An 18,614-nucleotide genomic window follows, 5' to 3' on the forward strand; every position below is an offset into this window, starting at 1 on the left:
GGTGGCTGCAATGATGGGCTCAAGTATAGCAGGGATTGTGGGGCTGGCGCGGGATCGGGCAGTGTTTCATTCTGCTGTGCATGGGGTTGCTATGAGTTGGAAACGACTCAACGGCACTTAACAACAACAACAACCAGAATGAAAAAATCTGTCTCAGAAGCAGTACAGCCTTCAAATGGAGAATGTCCAGACTTTATCTCTTTCTTTGGTCATGTTATTGGGAAGGAGCAGTCCCTGGCAAAAAATATCCTTCTTGGTAGAGAGTCAGTGGAAAAGGGGAAGACTCTCAATGTAGTTGGATTGACACAGTGGCTGCAAGAATGGATGGTAATGATGGTGAGGATAATGCTGGACCAGGCAGGCACTGTTTTGTTTTGTTGACTATATGGTTGCTATGACTCAAAGCCATCTTGAAGTCACCTTGTAACATCAACAACAACACTAATCTAAAATTTGCCAGTTTGAACCTACCCAGTGGTACTATGGTCAAAATCCTGGTGATCTGCTTCTATAAGATTACTGTCAAGAAAGCTCTATGGATCACAGTTCTACTCTGTAACACAGGGTTGCCATGAGTTGGAATCTACTCAATGGCAACAGGTTTTCAATGACACCTGGTTCTACTTTTTTTTTTTTCATTCTACTGTAATTTAATCTCTTGTTAGTTTCTGTCACTTAAGATGGAAAGGATATGATTAAGACACTGAGTTATGCCAGTATGGCAAATGTTAAAAATAAAAGTTAATGATTAAAATAACTTAGTTTATATGTATGTCTCCTAAAAAATCACATTGCAATATTTATATCCATTTAGTCAGTAGTAATACTTCTGTCAGTTTTTCCTATAGGGAATAAACTATAATGAAAACAAAGACCCATGCTTAAATAAGTTCATTAACACACTTCATAATAATCAAGCATAAAAAAATTCATTAAATACTGAGATTTTCAAAACATACCTCAGTCTTTTGGGGTCCTTGATAACATTTCAAGGGGTTTTCAAGAAGAAATCTATTTTCTTTATAATATTAAGAGGTTATTTGACTTTTCATTGTGTTGAGATTTGCACTAAATTCACAAAAGCAATGGTGAGTAAGACTATTGGTGCTTTAACATACATCATGGTGGTGGCACCGAAATGTACTAGTAATCATTGTATTGTTTACAAACACAGTTTAGAGTAAAACAAATCAAAACCAATTTCATTTAAGGATATCCTTGATGCAGTAATAAAAATAATAAATTTTATTAAATCTGAACTCTTCGGAGTTCATTCTATGTGCTATGTAAGACAAGGAGAACATAACGGTCTTCTGCTGTCTACTGAACACGATGGTTTTCTCAGCGTTCATGCACTTGTGTGAGTTACAAAGTTAACTAGCTGCTTACAACGCCCTTCTTACTTGGAAGACAGGCTACCTACAAACGATAGTTATTCAGACTTGTTTATTGGGAGACATTTCCTTCAAAGAGATAGAAAAGAGTCTGCCACTCAAAGGATAATAACTGATAGCCTCTACTGTTAATCATAAAATTCAAAATTTCAAGTAAAAATAATAGGATTTTTAAAAATTTGAATCTGCCCCTGGGAGCTTGACAGCTTCCTGATACTGAAAGTCTTTTTTTTTTTTATACAATCGATGGTGATATTAACTAATACAATTTTTCAATATTGTGTTGTAAATTGTCTCAACATTTGGAAGATCTGTATAACTCACTGAACTAATAATTTTCAAATGATCAGTGTAGGTAAAATATCCAATAAAGGGCATGATAGACCAATTGATTTCAATATAGCAGAGTACAACAAGTTCATGGTTAAGGCTTCCAAGTCTTCATTGCATCTAATCTTTAAGATATGGCTATGTTTTAAATCTCTGCATAGTCCTGAACAGTTTAAGGAGTGTTCTGTTTATTCCCTTGGTTTATTTGTTCATTATTTGTCTCTATTGACTAGAGTGAGAGCACTGTGAGGGAAACAACCTTATCTATCTTCTTTATCATTATACTCCTCAGAACCTAGCATAGTGCATGGCATGGAGTAGGTTCTCCATAAATGATTGCTGATAAAAACAAGTACACTCACAAGATGGCACATTAATTAGCTACTACAGTGTGGTTGATAAAAAGTTTCTAAAGATTTTAGAAAAATGTTAAGGTATAAGTCTCTAGTGGCATAGAGCCTAAGGCATTTGACTACTAACCAGAAGTCTGGCAGTTCAAACCCACTAGCCACTACTTGGAAGGAAGACTGGGCAATCTACTTCCATAGAGATACCATCTCTGAAACCCAAGGGGAGGTTGCTATGAGTCGCGTTTGACTTGACAGTAGCAAGTTAATTTTTTTTTGTAATTAAAAGCAATTCAAAATTATTTATGTACATATACATATAACATATATAATACATAATACACATATACAAATTATGTATTTTAATGTGTATGTATATAGGTGTGTAGGTGTTTCTAAAAAAGTAAAACTAACAGGGCTTGTGGGAATATAAGATCAAAAACCTAGGAAAATTTGTAATCGAGGACTACAAGATAATTATTGGTACCTGTGGAAATAACTTGGGATGCTCAGGCAGGCAACTTAGCAAGGCTGAAGGCAGTCTCCATGGGTTTTTAAAATTGTTTAATAACATACTAGAGCTATTTTCAGGACATATTTTATCTAGATTATTTACATAACTGCAAATATCATTTCATGTTCAGTGGAAAAAACTGATTTGGACAATGGAAAAAATGGGTTTTCCTGAAAGTTTGCCAATAAAATCACGTATTCTGGGGTGAGTCTTTTCACTGTATTGGTCTTTACAAGTAAGAAGATTTGGTTGAATTATATGACCTCTTAAGTTCATCCTGATGGTTAGATTCCATGACAGTCCAGGTCATGAAATTTAAGAGTCAGGAAAATTATCTATGAGGTCCTTGAAACATATGATTCCTACTTTTTTATTTTGACCTGCTCATATAGTGAAGATAAGAAATTTATTTGAAATCATTCTCTATTATAAAAAATGTTTTTCAATTGGAATCTGAGTTTTTAGGAAAAGAAAGATGTATCTTTTTTTCTGTTTGTTTAAAGATTTTATTTATTTTGTTTTTGTTATGAATATACACAGCAAAACATACAATTCAACAGTTACTACATGTACAATTCATCGACACTGATTACATTCTTCAAGTTGTACAACCATTCTCATCCTCATTTTCTGAGTTGTTCCTCCCTCATTAAAATAAACTCACTGGCCCCTAAATTTAAGCTAAATTATTGTTTGATTTTAAGAAGATTTCAGGAGATATTTTTGGTTTAAGGGTTAAAGAGCAAGATATTTGTTTTTAGAATTATCTGATAGCTAAATAACCAAGACAATGATGTGTTGCTTTTATTCCCCCCCACCCTGTGGTTATATTAAATACACATGTCTTCTGGAGAGTCAAACCAAAACTTAACATGAAAAGAAAGTTATATCATATTTCTATGTCTTGTGAAGTTCCAGTAAAAAGGGGAATAGGAAATCTCATGAAACCTAAACATGCAGATTCTTAGTAATGACAGCAATCTTAATATTTGGTCTAGAAAGGAAGGCCTACTAATCTCCTTAGAGAAACACCAGCCATTGAAAACCCTATGGATCACAACTGAGCATGAGGTCATCATGAGTTGGGGCCCTGGTCAATGGCAGCTAACAACACTCTTTGGTTTGATGAAAGCATTTGGGCTAAGGATGACAAGTTGTGTGGTGTTACAGAGAAGAATAGAATTACCTTTCACCGTCACATGAACACTCTGGCTGGTGGAAAGTTGTGGTTGAACTAGGACGTTGCATGTGTACTCCCCCTCGTCTACTTCCTTTTGAACATCTGAGAGTTTTAGAGTTCCATTATTCTCAAATGCCACTTGGCGGTGGTTAAAAGGAAGCAGATTAGAGTTCTTGTACCATTTGATGGAGTAATATGGATAGCCAATCACACGACAGTGAATGTATGTATCCCGTCCTGCTATTGCTGTGATATTTTTCATTGGTCGAATGCTAGCAGGCCCTGGAGAGACACAAAGAAACTCTTGAAAATAATTTAAGGGTACAATTCATGTGGGAAAATGGGAACACTTGAGTTGAAAATGCACATTATTTTAATGTAAGCACATCTTTCCAATTTTAAAAAATATCTGCATTGGTATTTCTACTAAGAAGGTTTTTCTTTTTTTTTAAGTTTTATTACTTTCAAAGAAATGGAAAAAAAAGATCATCACTTATGAATTACTTTCATTAAAATTTTTGAATTACACAACAAAAGGCAATTTAATCAATAAAATGTGCAACTAGTCTACACTGAACAATCATGCTCTTTATGTGAAAACATTGGCAGAAATTGCTCAATTGTTTAACTGTCTCTATAAAATATATTATGAAGATGGAGTTTATGCCATGTTGCACTACGAATATAGGTTAAAATATCATGTGCATGAAGGGTTACCATGAATGCAGTAAAACAGAAGAGGAGAATGGAAGGGACATGCAGAGCATTAACCAGGAAAGAAAAGATCAAGTGGAGAAATCTAACAGTTAAAAAAAAAAAAAAAAAAGCTGACTAGAAACCGAAATGCCATTTCCAACATTAACCCAATCAGTGCCATTCCTGAGTCGGAAGGAAAGGGTAGGAAATGGGAAGCAATAGGTAATCCAAGACTCAGCTCGGTGCATGCAGAAACCTCCTTCTCCACTACAATGAGTCATGTGTGTTTTTTTGAGGAGCTGATTTGACAAGCACCTCTTACGTTTATTCGAGCCTGGTACAGGACGACTCCCGCAGAGTTGTTGGCGGTGCAGCGGTAGACTCCCCCATCCCGGACCTGAGAGCTGGAGATATTCAGGTAGCTGACCACGTTGCCCTCTGACGTGATCATCTGGCTGATGCGATGACTGCCACCCTTGAGAATTGGGTCGTCGTCCAGGGTCCACGTGATCGTGGGCAATGGGGTTCCCTTCACATTGCACATGAGGGAAACCGGCTCTGCGGGACTCACCACTTTTTCACTAAAGGCAGAAATAATTTTGGGAGTTCCATCTGCAGGAAGACAAATTATGGAAGGAAGTGGTACATACAAATCACTAAACAACTTCCAAGTACATTTACTTAATGATTAGGAGATAGTAGTGGCCATTAAGCACTATAAAACACCGTCTGGTTTTACTGGTGGAGCTAAGACCCATGAGAATAACGAGATTTCACTGAATTCAAAATAGGTACATGGTATCAGCAAGATTTAATAAGTCACTTTTACATTTTTAACTGTTACAATAAGAAAAACAATCGGGTAACCTAGATGTTCATTTTAAACACTGTCAGCACACAAGAAGTCTACAATTCAAAATAGGTATGTCCCCACTCAAACTTATAAACATATGGGAAATCCACACACCAAAGTCACTTTAGCTTTCTTCTTCCTCCCTACGCTAATTCATTTAGGGATTGTTTGTTAAAAAATTGTTTTGAGGAATAAAGCAAATCACTGAGAGACTGATGATCTCATCTTTATAATTTTCTGTTAAGAAACAATGTCTTGGGTAGTTTTAATGACAAATGGTAAATGCATATAAATTACCATGGAAGCTCTGAGAATGGGTGAAATAAGTTTTGACTCAACCAGCATGTACTACACATCTCTAGAAATATCTTAAGTGCATGATCATCTACTTCATCATCCAAACTGGGAAACTTTTGAAATTAAAATGGGTACTACTAATAATCATGTAAGGAGAACAGACCTAAGCCAGGACTGTTCTTTCAGCTTATATATTTTTATTACAAAATTAATACATATCCATTGTTAAAAACATTGAAAAACAAAGAGATGAGGGGACCCAAACACTGCAAACAGCCCACGACATTAAATTTTAAATATCCACAAGGAAAGAATCACTCATCACCCACAAATCTTTATGCTTGTTTCTGGGGTCATTTACATCAGCTCTGTAGGGCTCTCATGATCATGGTGCTTCTAAATAGCTCTCTACCAACTTCTCATTCCCAAATTCCTGAATTTTAACTTCTTCATTCTGAATTTTTATAGATTATTGAAATAATTGAAAAATATCATTTCATAGTCAGCTGAGGAAACTGACAAACTTTCAGGCAACTGGAGAATTCCCTCCAGCATGTTTATTCCCAGATGCATTCATAAGTAGTAATATTCCAGTGTCCTTCAATGGCAAATATTTTTTTAACATCAAAGATGAACACATATCTTCATAAATTTGAAATGAAAGTGCTTTTCCCCTTAAAATACTGAAGACATTGCTTCATCATGTTCCACTTCTAAGTTAGACGTCATCTTGTTTGTTATTCTTTAGACATAACCAATCATTAGTAGTTGGGAGTGTTGAGGTTATTTTACTTGTCTTTATAAGTCATTTATGCAGGATGTATTTAACAGCAAGTTTCTCTGCACTGAGTTTTACACTAAACACTGAAAAAACACTGAAGAGGATGTAGAACGAGAGAGATCATTGTTGATGTTAGATGGATCTTGCTAAAACCAGGGAATGCCAGGAAGAAGTTTATCTGTGTTTTATTGATGATGCAAAGGCATTGGACTGTGTGGATCATAACAAATTACTTAATATTGCAAAGAATGGGAATTCCAGAACACTGAATTATACTCATGCAGAAACTGTACATAGACCAAGAGGCTGTCATTTGAATAGAACAAGGGTATAATGCATGGTTTAAAATGAGGAAAGGTGTGCATCAGGGTTGAATTCTTTTACCATGCTTATTCAATCTGCATGCTGAGCAAATAATCCAAGAAGCTGTGCTATATGAAGAAGAACATGACATCAGATTTGAGGAAGGCTCATTAACAACCTGTTACACAACTTTGCTTGCTGAAAACAAAGAGGACTTGAAGCACTTACTGACAAACATCTAAGACTACAGACTTTACTATGCATTACATCTCAACATAAAGCAACAAAAATCCTCACAAATGGACCAATAAACAACATCATGATAAACGCAGAAAATATTGAGGTTTCAAGGATATCATTTTACTTGGATCCACCATCAACAGCCATGGAAGCTGCAGTCAAGAAATCAAACGATGTGTTGCATTGGAGAAATCTGTTGCAAAAGATGTTTTAAAAAGCAAAGATGTCACTTCGAGGACTAAGGTGAGACTGACTCAAGCCATGGTATTTTCTGTCATCTCGTATGCATGCAAAAGCTTGATAATGAATAAAGACAGCTGAAGAAGAATTGATGCATTTGAATTATACTGTTGGCAAGGAATATTGAATGTACTCATGGACTGCCAGAAGAACAAACAAATCTGTCTTGGAAGAAGTTCAGCCAGAGTGCTCCTTAGAAGCGAGGATGGCAAGACTTCATCTTACATGCTTTGGATGTGTTATGGTGAAGGATCAGTCCTTGGAGAAGAACATGATGCTTGGTAAAGCAGAGGGTCAGCAAAAAAGAGGAAAACCCTCAACGAGATAGATTGACACAGTGGCTGCAACAGTGGACTCAAACACAGCAACAGTTGTGAGGATGGCTCAGGACCAGACAGAGTTGCTATGAGTCTGAACTGACTTGACAATACCTAACAGCAACAACAATTGAAAATGCAAGTCCTTTTGTCTGTTTGTTGTTGTTGGTAGTTGCCATCGAGTCTGTTCTGACTTTAGGTATAATAAAACTGAAACCTTGCCTGGTCCTGCACCGTCTTCATAACCATTGGTGTGTTTGAGCCCATCATTACGTTACTGTGTTAGTCTATCTCATTGAGCATTTGTTCCCCTTGCTGATCTACTTTTCCAAACATGATGTATTTCTCCAGTGATCTGTCTCTCCTGACGATGTGTCCAAAGTAAGCAAATTCCAATTTCTGATAATATTCTGTAATTGATAGGATTTTCATTGACTAATTTTCAGAAGCAGATCACCAGCCCTTTTTCCTTAGTCTGTCTTAGTCTGGAAACTGCTGAAACCTGCTCTCCACAGGTGAACCTGATGGTATTTGAAATACTGGTGGTATAGCTCTAGTATCACTGCAACATACAAACCATCACAGTAGGACCAACTGCTAAATGAGTGGTGGTTTATCTTTTTTTTCAGTTATAATTTTGTTGGTAAAAGTTAGTGAAATGCACAAATCTTTAGTGCATAACAGGTTTATTAAATACATACATCTCTGTAATCACCAACAGAATGAAATTAAAGAACATTTCCATGGCCTCAGAAATTCTCCCAAGGCCTCCTTCCAATAAATTCCCCATCCATTCAACAAAATCACTATTCTAATTTCTATCACTATATATTAATTTTGCCTGTTCTTGAACTTCAAATAAATGGAACCATAGGGATATTTTCTTTTCTACATAGATATATTCTAAAATAACAGACAGTAAGCAATCTTAAGAAATTTAACTTTGGAACAGTATTGTTATCTAATCCACAATCCATATTGAAATTTCACCAATGAACCAATAATGTCCTGTAGAATTTTTTTTTTTTCAATCCAATCTGGTATCATATATTACACCCATTTATTCATCATGTTTCTTTAGTCTCCTTTAATTTGGAACATACTTCAGTCTTACTTTGTGTTTATTGGCTTTGACATTTTTTGAGAAACATAGGGCAGTTATTTTGTAGCCAGTTGCTCCACTTGTTTTTGTCTGATTCTCCCCATAATTAGAAGCAGGTTGTGAAATTTGGGCAGAAATGCCACAGAAATGATGCTCTTTTCATGTAGTTATTGGTCATTTGTCTATTTTCTTTTTTGAAGTGTCTGTGCAAGCCTTTTTCCCATTTTTATATTGGGATGTTTGCCTTTCTGTTATTGATTGTAAGAGTGCTTTATGTATTCTAGGTACAAATAATCACATATCTTATAATTTGCAGATACCTTACATATACAAACACATACATACATGCATATAAATACATATATGCATACATATATATATAGTGCATGCACAGGTACATGTGTGTAATATTTTCTCCCAATCTGTGGCTGTCTTTTCATATTCTTAATGATGTCTTCATCTTTGACATTACTGATTTCTATGTCCTAAGAAATCTGCCTACTCTAAAATCACAAAGAATTGTTCCGTTTCCTTTTAGAAAATTTAGAGTTTTAAATTTTACTTTGAGATCTATAATCCATATCAAATTAAGTTTTGTATTGGTATCAAATTTTTACTATATATTTACTCATGTTTTCCAGTACTGTTTATTGAAAAGACTTTTCTTTAGCGATTGAATAGTCTACTGTCTTTTGAAAATCAATAAATCATACATGTATGGGAATATTTCTAGACCATCTCTTATGTTCCACTGGTCTCTATACATCTTGTTTAACATAGGTATAGAGTAAGTCTTGAAACTTGATTGTGTCATCCACTTTTCTTCTTTTTTCAAGATTATTTGGGTAGTTCTCTGTCCTTCTTTACTTACATTTTAACATCAACTAAACTTATAGATTTTTTGGTTTTCTGTATAAATTTTATAATCAATAATCTATAAAGGTTGTTTTAATATTTTGATTGGGAGTACACTGATTATTTTAGAGAAAATTATTCTCTTAAGAGACTTTATTTTCTAATCTATGGATATCACATATTTTTCTTTTTTTAGGTAATCTTAATTTTAAATATTATGAATGCTTTATAGTTTTACATGTTGAAATCTTTCATATTATTAAATTTAGTCCTAAGTATATTATGCTTTATATTACTATAAATAGAAATTTGCAAAAGTATTTTCCAACTATTTGTTCTTACCATACAGAAATACAATAGAATTTTGTATATTGTTCTTGTATCCTCTCACTCACTCACTCACTCACCACCGTCGAGTTGATTTGACTCATAGCAACCCCTCCTTGGGTTTCTGAGGTGGTATCTCTACAGAAGTAGATTGCCCAATCTTCCTTCTGAGGAGTGGCTGGTATGTTTGAATGCCAGCCTTCTCATTAGCAGTCAAATGCCCTAGGCACTACGCCACTAGGACTCTCTAAATCCACTTATTAACTCCAGAATTGTTTTATATATTTCCTAGGATACTCTACATAAATAAGAATGTTTATGGTTAAAGATAAGGAACTCTGGTGGTGTAGTGGTTAAGGCTGGCTGTTAACTGAAAGGTCAGTGGTTCGAACCATCAGCTGCTCCACAGATGAAAGATGAGGCAATCTGCTTCCATGAAGATTTACATCATTGGAAACCCAGTACGGGTCATTATGGGTAGGAATTTCCTCAATGGCCGTGAGTTTGGTTTGTTCTTTTTTTTTCAGATGATTAAAGACAGCTGAAATTCTTCCTTTCCAAAGTTTATGCATTTCATTTACTATTTATGCCTGGCTAGCACTTCCAGTGTAATGTTGAAGAGTAGTGGTTAGTTTAGACTTTTTTGCCTTGGGTCCAGTCTTAAATTTAATATTTAACCATTATGTATGATGTTAGCTGTAGCTTTGCTCTTAGATGACATATATCATGTCAAGGAAGTTCCTTATATTTGCTGAGAATTTACTATTATTATTGTGAGTGGATGTTAAATCTTATTTGACAATAATACTTACATGACAATAATTTTTTGGCATATACTGAAATGATCAATTGTTGTTTCTCTTTTATTGTGTTAATATGATGATTTATAGAGATTACATATTTTTTTGTTTTGCTAATATTGCATTCACAGAATAAAACAATCACATCTACTGAAAGAGTCAGCAGTCAAAATTGTACCTCATGTGAGAAGGTAAGAACATTGAAGCAAATATTTTTTCTTATACTCTATCCTTTATGTTATGATACCTACTGTTATCACTTCTATAATACAGTGTTACAACTTTTTAATCTTATAATTAATCAATCATTACTTAAAGAAATTAAAAGAGGAAAGCAGTTTTTTAAAAATATTTACTAATATATTTATCACTTATCATACTCTTTATTCATTCTTATAGATCTGAGTTTCAATTTTATGCCATTTCCTGCACCCTGAATGATGTCCTTTACTACTTCTAAATGTGCAGTTTTCTCTGGCATCACATTTTTCAGCTTTTATTTATTGAAAATATCTTCATTTTGACAGAGCTGGAATAATCCCTCAGACACAGACCAATATCTTGGAAGAGAGAACCACACCAGGCCTGCTGACTCAGGAACATAGTAATGGGGGACACCAGGCTCAATTGGCACAATATAATACATAAAAATCTTGTTCCACAACCTACTTTGGCGAGTAGTGACTGGGGTCTTAAAAGCTTTCCAGCAGCCATCTAAGATGCAGCTAATGGTCTCCTCTCATCTGAAGCGAAGAAGAGTGAAGAAAATCAAGGGTATTTGGAAACAATTAGTCTAAATAATCTTCATTTTAAAGAATATTTTTGCTAGATGCATAAGCAGATATTTTCCCCCCTTTTAACATTTTAAAGATGTTGCTCATTGTTGTCTAGCCTCCAAAATTTCTGAAGATAAATCATCCATAATTTGTACTGATGGTTCCCTTTATGCAATATATTTCCTTCCTCAGTCTTACAATACTGTCTCTTTATCTTTGGTTTTTAGCAGCTTGATCCTTACGTGCTTGCATGAAATCTTCTTTGTATTTATTCTGCTTGGGTTTCTCTTTCTTGGATCTGTAAGTGTATGTTTTCTAGCAAATTTGGGAAAATTGTGGCCATTATTTCTTTAAATATTTTTCCACCTCTAACTTTTAATATTTTTCTCCCTCTTATTATTATAAACCTCTAATTATATGTTTTTCAGGTTATCTGATAAATGTACCTCATGTCACTGAAACACACTTTTATTTCATTTGTAGTCTTTTGTCTCTGCTTCAGATTGGATAATTTCTTTTAATCTATCTTTAAATTCATTGATACTTTCTTCTTCATTCTCCTTTGTTTCATTAAAGCCTATAGAGTGATTTTTTTATTTCTCTTTGGTCTTCATCATATGTCCACACATTATGACGACTTTTTTTTAGGTTATTGAACATGCAATAGCAGCTCTAAAGTCCATGCCAAATAATGGTAAAACATGAGTCTTCTTCTATTGCCTGCTTTGTCTTTTGACCTTGGTCACATTTGCTTTCTCTCTCTTCTTTTTTGTATCTAGTTATTTTTTTATTGTGTAACTGGATTGCCCCCTAAATTTTTGCAGTTCAGGTGTTGACCAAGTCTTTCAAAGTTTATTTTCAGATTTTCAGACTCCCTGCTGTTATTTCTTCCTTCTTGGAATTTCTCTACTCAATTTACAGCTGATTTGGCAGCCCAGACTTCTGTCCTCTGACATTTCGATACCTTAAGACTGTAGCTTTCTGCTCTGGCTCTAATGATCTATGTTTTGTCCCCTACGCTACATGGACTTGGGAGAAAACGGCATTAATTTAGATACAAACTAATCCTTTTCCCTTATTTCAAAGGTCAAATCTTTTCTACCTGCTTTTAGTATCTCTCCAATGTCTATGTTTAGTTTTGCTTTTGCCAAAGTTTATAATTTGTATTATTTGTGAGTTCATCTGAAACACATTATTCCATTTCCAGAAATGGAAACTATTATTTTTTCATTCCATTTTCCAGTTATTCTGGTTTGATCTTGAAACTATAATTATTAGATTCCACTTTCTTTAGAGTTCCATTAAGTCCTTTTAGCCTCATAAGAAATATTCCTTGATTCTGTATTATGTCACTGGCCATTCATAGTTCATTATATTATAATTTTTTTTTTTTACAATTTTATGCTAATCTATAGCTATTTCAGTGAGAATAATGGGAGTTTTGTCAGAGGATAGTAGTTAGACACCATTTTAAACCAAGTACTAGATATGTATTTGCAATTCCATTTCTGGTCTATTTTGCTACATTAGCACTGTCATCTCTTAGAGAAGAAAAAATAAAATGAAGCTCCTTGTCCTGAATGGAAACTGACATGCGACAAATAAATCCCTGAGTATGCTCAGTATGCTCCTCTGCCCCCTTTTTTATTCAAGTGACAGGCTTTTCTGGAGATGAAAGCAGACATTATTTTCCCAATGAGACTTTAGTGTCTTTGAAATCTTTCCTGCTGTCACTCTCTGATAACCTGAACTCTTTTGACATCATTACAGATTATCAATATGCTCTTTATGTTTTCTTAGTCACATGAAATGGTTGTCAAGGTAACTAGATCTAGGCAGGTAATCTCTCCCTTTTATACAAAGAACCCCAAAATAATGACAATATAAGGACCACACTACATCATTAGCAAACTGGCTCTACACAAATTGATTACTTTCTGTATTTAATTATCATGTACAATATAGTGTCAGGTGTTTAATATGAGTACAATGCCTTCAACTAATTTCACCTCTGCTTTAAAAGCATTCTCTGAAGTGATTTTCTTGAATAAAAATAAGAACCTTGTCATTAACAATTAGCCAAGGTTAAAGAAGCAATTGCAGAAATATCCTCTTAGCATTAAGATATATTTAAACTTATTTTCACATATAAATGAATTCATTTTTTTTCTATTTATTCTATATGAAAGTCATGTCAGTATATTGGTAAATTGATAAGACTCATTTTAAATCATATATAAAGATACAATTTCCAACAAGACACACAAACACACAGATAAATTCTAGTTCAATTGTCTAGTGATAAACATATGTCTCACTTGCATGTTACCTGTGATACTTTCTTTCCCTGACTAATTGACAAACTTGAAGATGTAACTATGCAGTAACCAATTTAGAAAGGCTAAATGTATAGTATATTTATGGCCCAGTAGTCAAAGCTCCAAAGTAATTCCTCACAAATTCTATTCACCTACATTTGTAAATGTTTGGACACAACCATGGACAATATATTAACAATAGAATACTTTTCTCACTCCATGGGTCATTATAGTAAAATTTCTCTCTGCAATTCTCTTAAGCAGTGATTCTTAACTAAATATTACTTTGGTCTTAATACCATCCAGGACATTTGGCAAATGTCTGGGGTCAATTTTTTTTGTCGCAGTCTTGGTGTGTGTGGGGGAGGCAGGTGCTACTAGAATCTAATGGGTAGAAGCTACATCCTATAATAGTTATTTAGAAACTCTAGTCTAGAGCATAGTGAATTGTCAACATAAGTGTAAGTTTCAATATTCTGGGGTTTATCTCTTGACGAGTAACTTTAACATATGAGTGGGCATCATTCCTGCTTAAATTATGCTACTTCTAAAAGAAAATTTCATCCTCATCAGAACTTGCTCTTTCATTTGCATGATTTGGCTAGAAAACAGAGAAGACTCGTGAGCTGCCTCAGATAAACAGGAATCTAAGAATTCAGTCATCAGCACTGCTCTACCCTCTATTCTTCTGGGTTTGGTTCTTTTTCAGCTGTACTCTATAATGAGCCCCACTGACCTTCAAGGACCACCTGCACATAGTCTTGAGCAGACAGCTTGTCCTTGCGAACAAAGCACTGGTATGCGCCCCCGTCACTTTTGACCATGTGATCCATTATAAGGTTTTCGTGGTTGATCCCTGTGATCCTCACATTTTTTCCAGGATTTAGGATTTCACCATTTCGGTACCAGGAGAGCTCCTGGTCCTCAGTTCCTGTCACGCTGCAGGACAAGGAAACCTGGCTACCCACGCTGCTTTTAACTTTCCTGGGGCTGATGGTAGCTTTCAGTGGCTCTAGAGATTTTGGTAAGAGAAAAAAGAAGTTAAAAATATCACATATGTAAATGTTATTTCAATAATGTGCTGGTCTTTTGACAAGGCAAATGTAGCACTGCAAGCATACTGTTTTTGTATTCACTATTATTTCATAATGTACCATTTGGGAACACCTTATTATTTGTTTTTCTGGCCTTCTTTTTCTATGTAGCAAATAGAACAATGGTTCAATTGCTTTCTCACTGAGTAAATGTAAATATGATGGTATCAATGCTCTGGCAATTAAAAAATGCAGTGTGCAGGTTAACAGTAGGGACATAAGTGTATAAATATCTAAATGTTATTTGCCTTGTCCCAAGGTAGCACTAGTGGGTTTGCCCTGAGCCATTTTTACATGCTTGCTCTCTCTCTCTCTCTCTCTCACTCTCTCTCTTTCTCACTCTCTCTCTCTCTCACACACACACTCACACACACATACACATATATTCACTCACACCCCCTCTTGTGGCTTAACCAGGACCAAAAATAAACAACTATAACAAACAGATTGATAATAGAATTTTAACCATGAAATAGAAGTTTTTGTTAAAATGAAGCTAAATAGTATGGGCAGTAATGGAATTCTCATCCTTGATATTCTATGTTTTAATTCATTAAATCAAAATTCAATCCAGCAAGCATTTAGTGACCATCTACTATGTGTCAAGGACTGGGTTAACCCACAGGTGAGACAAAGATGAATAAGGTATAAGGGTCTAACATTATGGTTTAACTAGTATGTGCCATAAAGTCACTAAACACTTACATACATTATTTAATTCAGTCTTCCCATAATCCTATAAATTTTGAATTATCATTTCCATTTTATAGAAGAGGAAATGGTCATTCAGTGAGATTAATTACTTCAACAGGTCAATGGCACATGCCAGTTTTTTACCCTATTTTTTCTGCCTTCTCCATACTTCTTTCTCATCTCACCACACTGTAAAGTCTTTGGTCCCAAGGAACTCATAGTATATCAAGTTGACAAGACAAATACAAGAGTGACTATAGTAACAAAGTCAAGTGATGCAGGGCCCACTTGAGACATACAAAATGGGGATAAGTGTCCATGGGAAATCTTGGAAAATTATCAGATATCAAGGATATATAGAACTTAGACCAAAATACATGAGAATAGGGCATTCCAGAGAGTCTGAACTACATAAAATAATGCTAAAGCACAGCCATGTCTGAGGAAGATTTTCTGATTCAGTTTGGCTGCAGCAGAGGGTCTTTGAAGAGTAATATCAGGATAAAAATAATAAAAGCAATCTAGAACAAGATTACATAAGGCTTTGAGATTTTGAATTAAGTCATAAAGAACTAGAGGAAGCAATCAAATATTTTCAGCAAATTAATGCCATAATCAACTGTATTTTTTAGGAGAAATAATCAGTCTTACTGTGGTGGAAAAATTTGAGTGGGCATGAAAATTGATCAGTAAAGAGGTATTTCAAAAATCTTGTGAGATGTAACTAAGATACAATCTAGGACAGAGGGGAGTTGGAGAGCATATCTGAGAAACATTGAAATCCAATTTCTAGGACTTGGCAGGACTTTCACAACAGGAAAAGTATAAAGAGTTCCTGAGTTTTAAACTGTGCATTTGGGAGGTGAGTGGATGGATCTAATGACACAGAGAGTTATTTGGAAGGTAAAAATGCAGCAAATTCAGTTTGGACTATTATTCTTTTGAGTTGCTAGCTCAACATCTGACCAAGGATATAAAATCAGAAGACATGCTCTTCTGACACGTGGGAAAGAAGTGGAGGCTAAACATACAGATTCAGGGCTTTTTTCAGAGAGGAGGAATGGGAACCCATATGAATAAAAGAAAAGAGAAGAGGTCAAATAAACGAACGTTCAGAATTTGGAACCCAAGGGATTGCTCTTTGACTACAGAAGAAAGAAGGTAGAGAAAAACAAAGAAGGAACAGTCAGAAGGAAGGAAGAGACCATTGAGAAACATTTGACAACTTGTCTAGATATGGCAGAAGATTACAATTACGAAAACGAGCACAGTCAGAATTAAACCTTGTCCATAAATAACTTTTAAAAAGTAGATAATAATAAATGCCTTTAGAGAGAGAACAACAAAACATTCTGGGAGTTGAGAAGACAGGTAAGATATCTTTGAGAGTGTACAGTTGCATTGCACTTAGAATGATGGGAAGTTTGGGACATTTAAATATTAGAAAAAAATATTACCTGCCATGTGAGAGGAGCAATATGAGTAATGTGGCATTCAACCAGGAGAGGATTGAGTTTATACAGGGCATATGGTAGATTTAACAGGAGTAAGTTTTTTTGAAGCAAAACAATGTGCAATATGACCAGGTAAGTTTGCATGTGGAACCTTGGATAGCATCCTAAGATATAAACTTTATTCAACACAAAATGAGGAGTCATAAAAGGCTTTTAAATACGGAGGAGATTTTGATTCTACAAGAATAATTCTCACTAGATATCCAAAGCTACTTTCACTTCATCTACTAGGTTCTTCAGCTATAGAAGTCTGACAGTACAGACATAATTCATTTCTTTCTAATCTAAGTCTAAACACATATTGATGATATTCTGAAGGACTCAGGACATTATTAGAATATTTATTGTAAATATATTTTCTTTGGTCTGTATTGTGCTAATGCAGTCTATACCCAGAGTGTCATTTATGGTACACCTAGTACCACAAACAGCCATGAGGCTGGACAAAAGCAAGTGTAATAAAAATGTCTCCCTTTTCAGTATGATATCCTTGAGATTCAGTTTGTTCAGTTCAGTTAATCAATAAAGAGAATATTATATTTAAAATAATGAAAAAGAACATTATCCTGGCAACCAGGAGACATCCTTCCTGATCAAGGCTCTGCCATGTGACCTTTGGCAAATCACTTTGTTTTTTTGCTTGGATGAAATGAGAGCTTTTGAATAGATTAGACAAATAATGGGCAAATGAACTGCACTTCTTCCCATCCACATGCACACAATCCATCCCTCCATTCTGCGTCTGGCTTCAGCATCCTTCTTAACATACCCCTCAAATCACCCACTACAAATGAATTGGAGATGAAATATATAACTATATTGGAGTAAATGATCTATAATTCTGAGTCCAAGTCCAATATTTGGATAATTTAGAGCCTTACATTTCTACATGGGCCAATAAACAACATCATGGTAAAAGAAGAAAAAAATTAAAGTTCTTAACAGTTTCATTTTACTTGGATTGGCAATCAATATCCATTCAAACAACAGTCAAGAAATCAAATGATGGAGGAGTTCCGGCAAGATGGCGGACTAGGCAGAAAGACTGCACAGACCCTCTTCAACAAAGAAAAGGGAAACCAATTAACCCAGACACCGAAGATAATCCTGGACTCCTGAGCCTTGAAGGTAAGGATATAGAAGTGGACTAAACCCCAACTAGCAGAAGAATTTGCATGAAAAATACCAAAAAAAGAGACATACGGAGCTGTGGTCTGGCAGTGGTCGTGAACGATCCTGACGGCACAGACAGCTTGGAGATTCCCGACTGGTGGTAGGACTTAAGAATTAAACTAAAAATCACCCTGCTAGCCAGGGACTGCATGGAGGACTGTGCACGGTGGCTGGGGAACAAACGGAGAAGGTGAAGAGAAATGTGGGCTGAGCTGTGGACTTTTGACTGTCTGGAGGGTGCCGCCATTTTGAAGGTTTAAAAAGTGGCTTGACTATTTTGGATATTTAAAGAGACAGCGTTCTCACAGATTCCTAGGGCTTAAGAACACCATGCAAGCGAGAAGGCAATGAGATGGTATATATAAAAACCTGAAACATAAAAATTTTCAACCAAGAATTATATACCTGGCAAAATTGTCCCTCAAATATGATGGTGAAATTAGGAGATTTCCAGATAAGCAGAAACTAAG

General features: G+C 35.1%; 1 protein-coding gene across 1 annotated transcript in view; it reads right to left on the minus strand.

Annotated features, from left to right (window-relative positions):
* DSCAM (DS cell adhesion molecule) overlaps nucleotides 1-18,614 on the minus strand; it is a 981,394-nt gene that overhangs the window by 431,663 nt on the left and 531,117 nt on the right. The window contains exons 7-9 of the mRNA XM_042781616.1: nucleotides 14,407-14,682; nucleotides 4,777-5,073; nucleotides 3,772-4,047 (exon numbers count right to left, since the gene is read on the minus strand). Coding sequence (XP_042637550.1) covers nucleotides 3,772-4,047; nucleotides 4,777-5,073; nucleotides 14,407-14,682 — 849 coding nt within the window. The remainder of the gene's footprint in view (nucleotides 1-3,771; nucleotides 4,048-4,776; nucleotides 5,074-14,406; nucleotides 14,683-18,614) is intronic.

Source organism: Orycteropus afer, unplaced genomic scaffold, assembly GCF_000298275.1.
Source record: "Orycteropus afer afer isolate SDZICR_OR568_19922 unplaced genomic scaffold, OryAfe1.0 scaffold00137, whole genome shotgun sequence".
NCBI classification, from domain to species: domain Eukaryota; kingdom Metazoa; phylum Chordata; class Mammalia; order Tubulidentata; family Orycteropodidae; genus Orycteropus; species Orycteropus afer.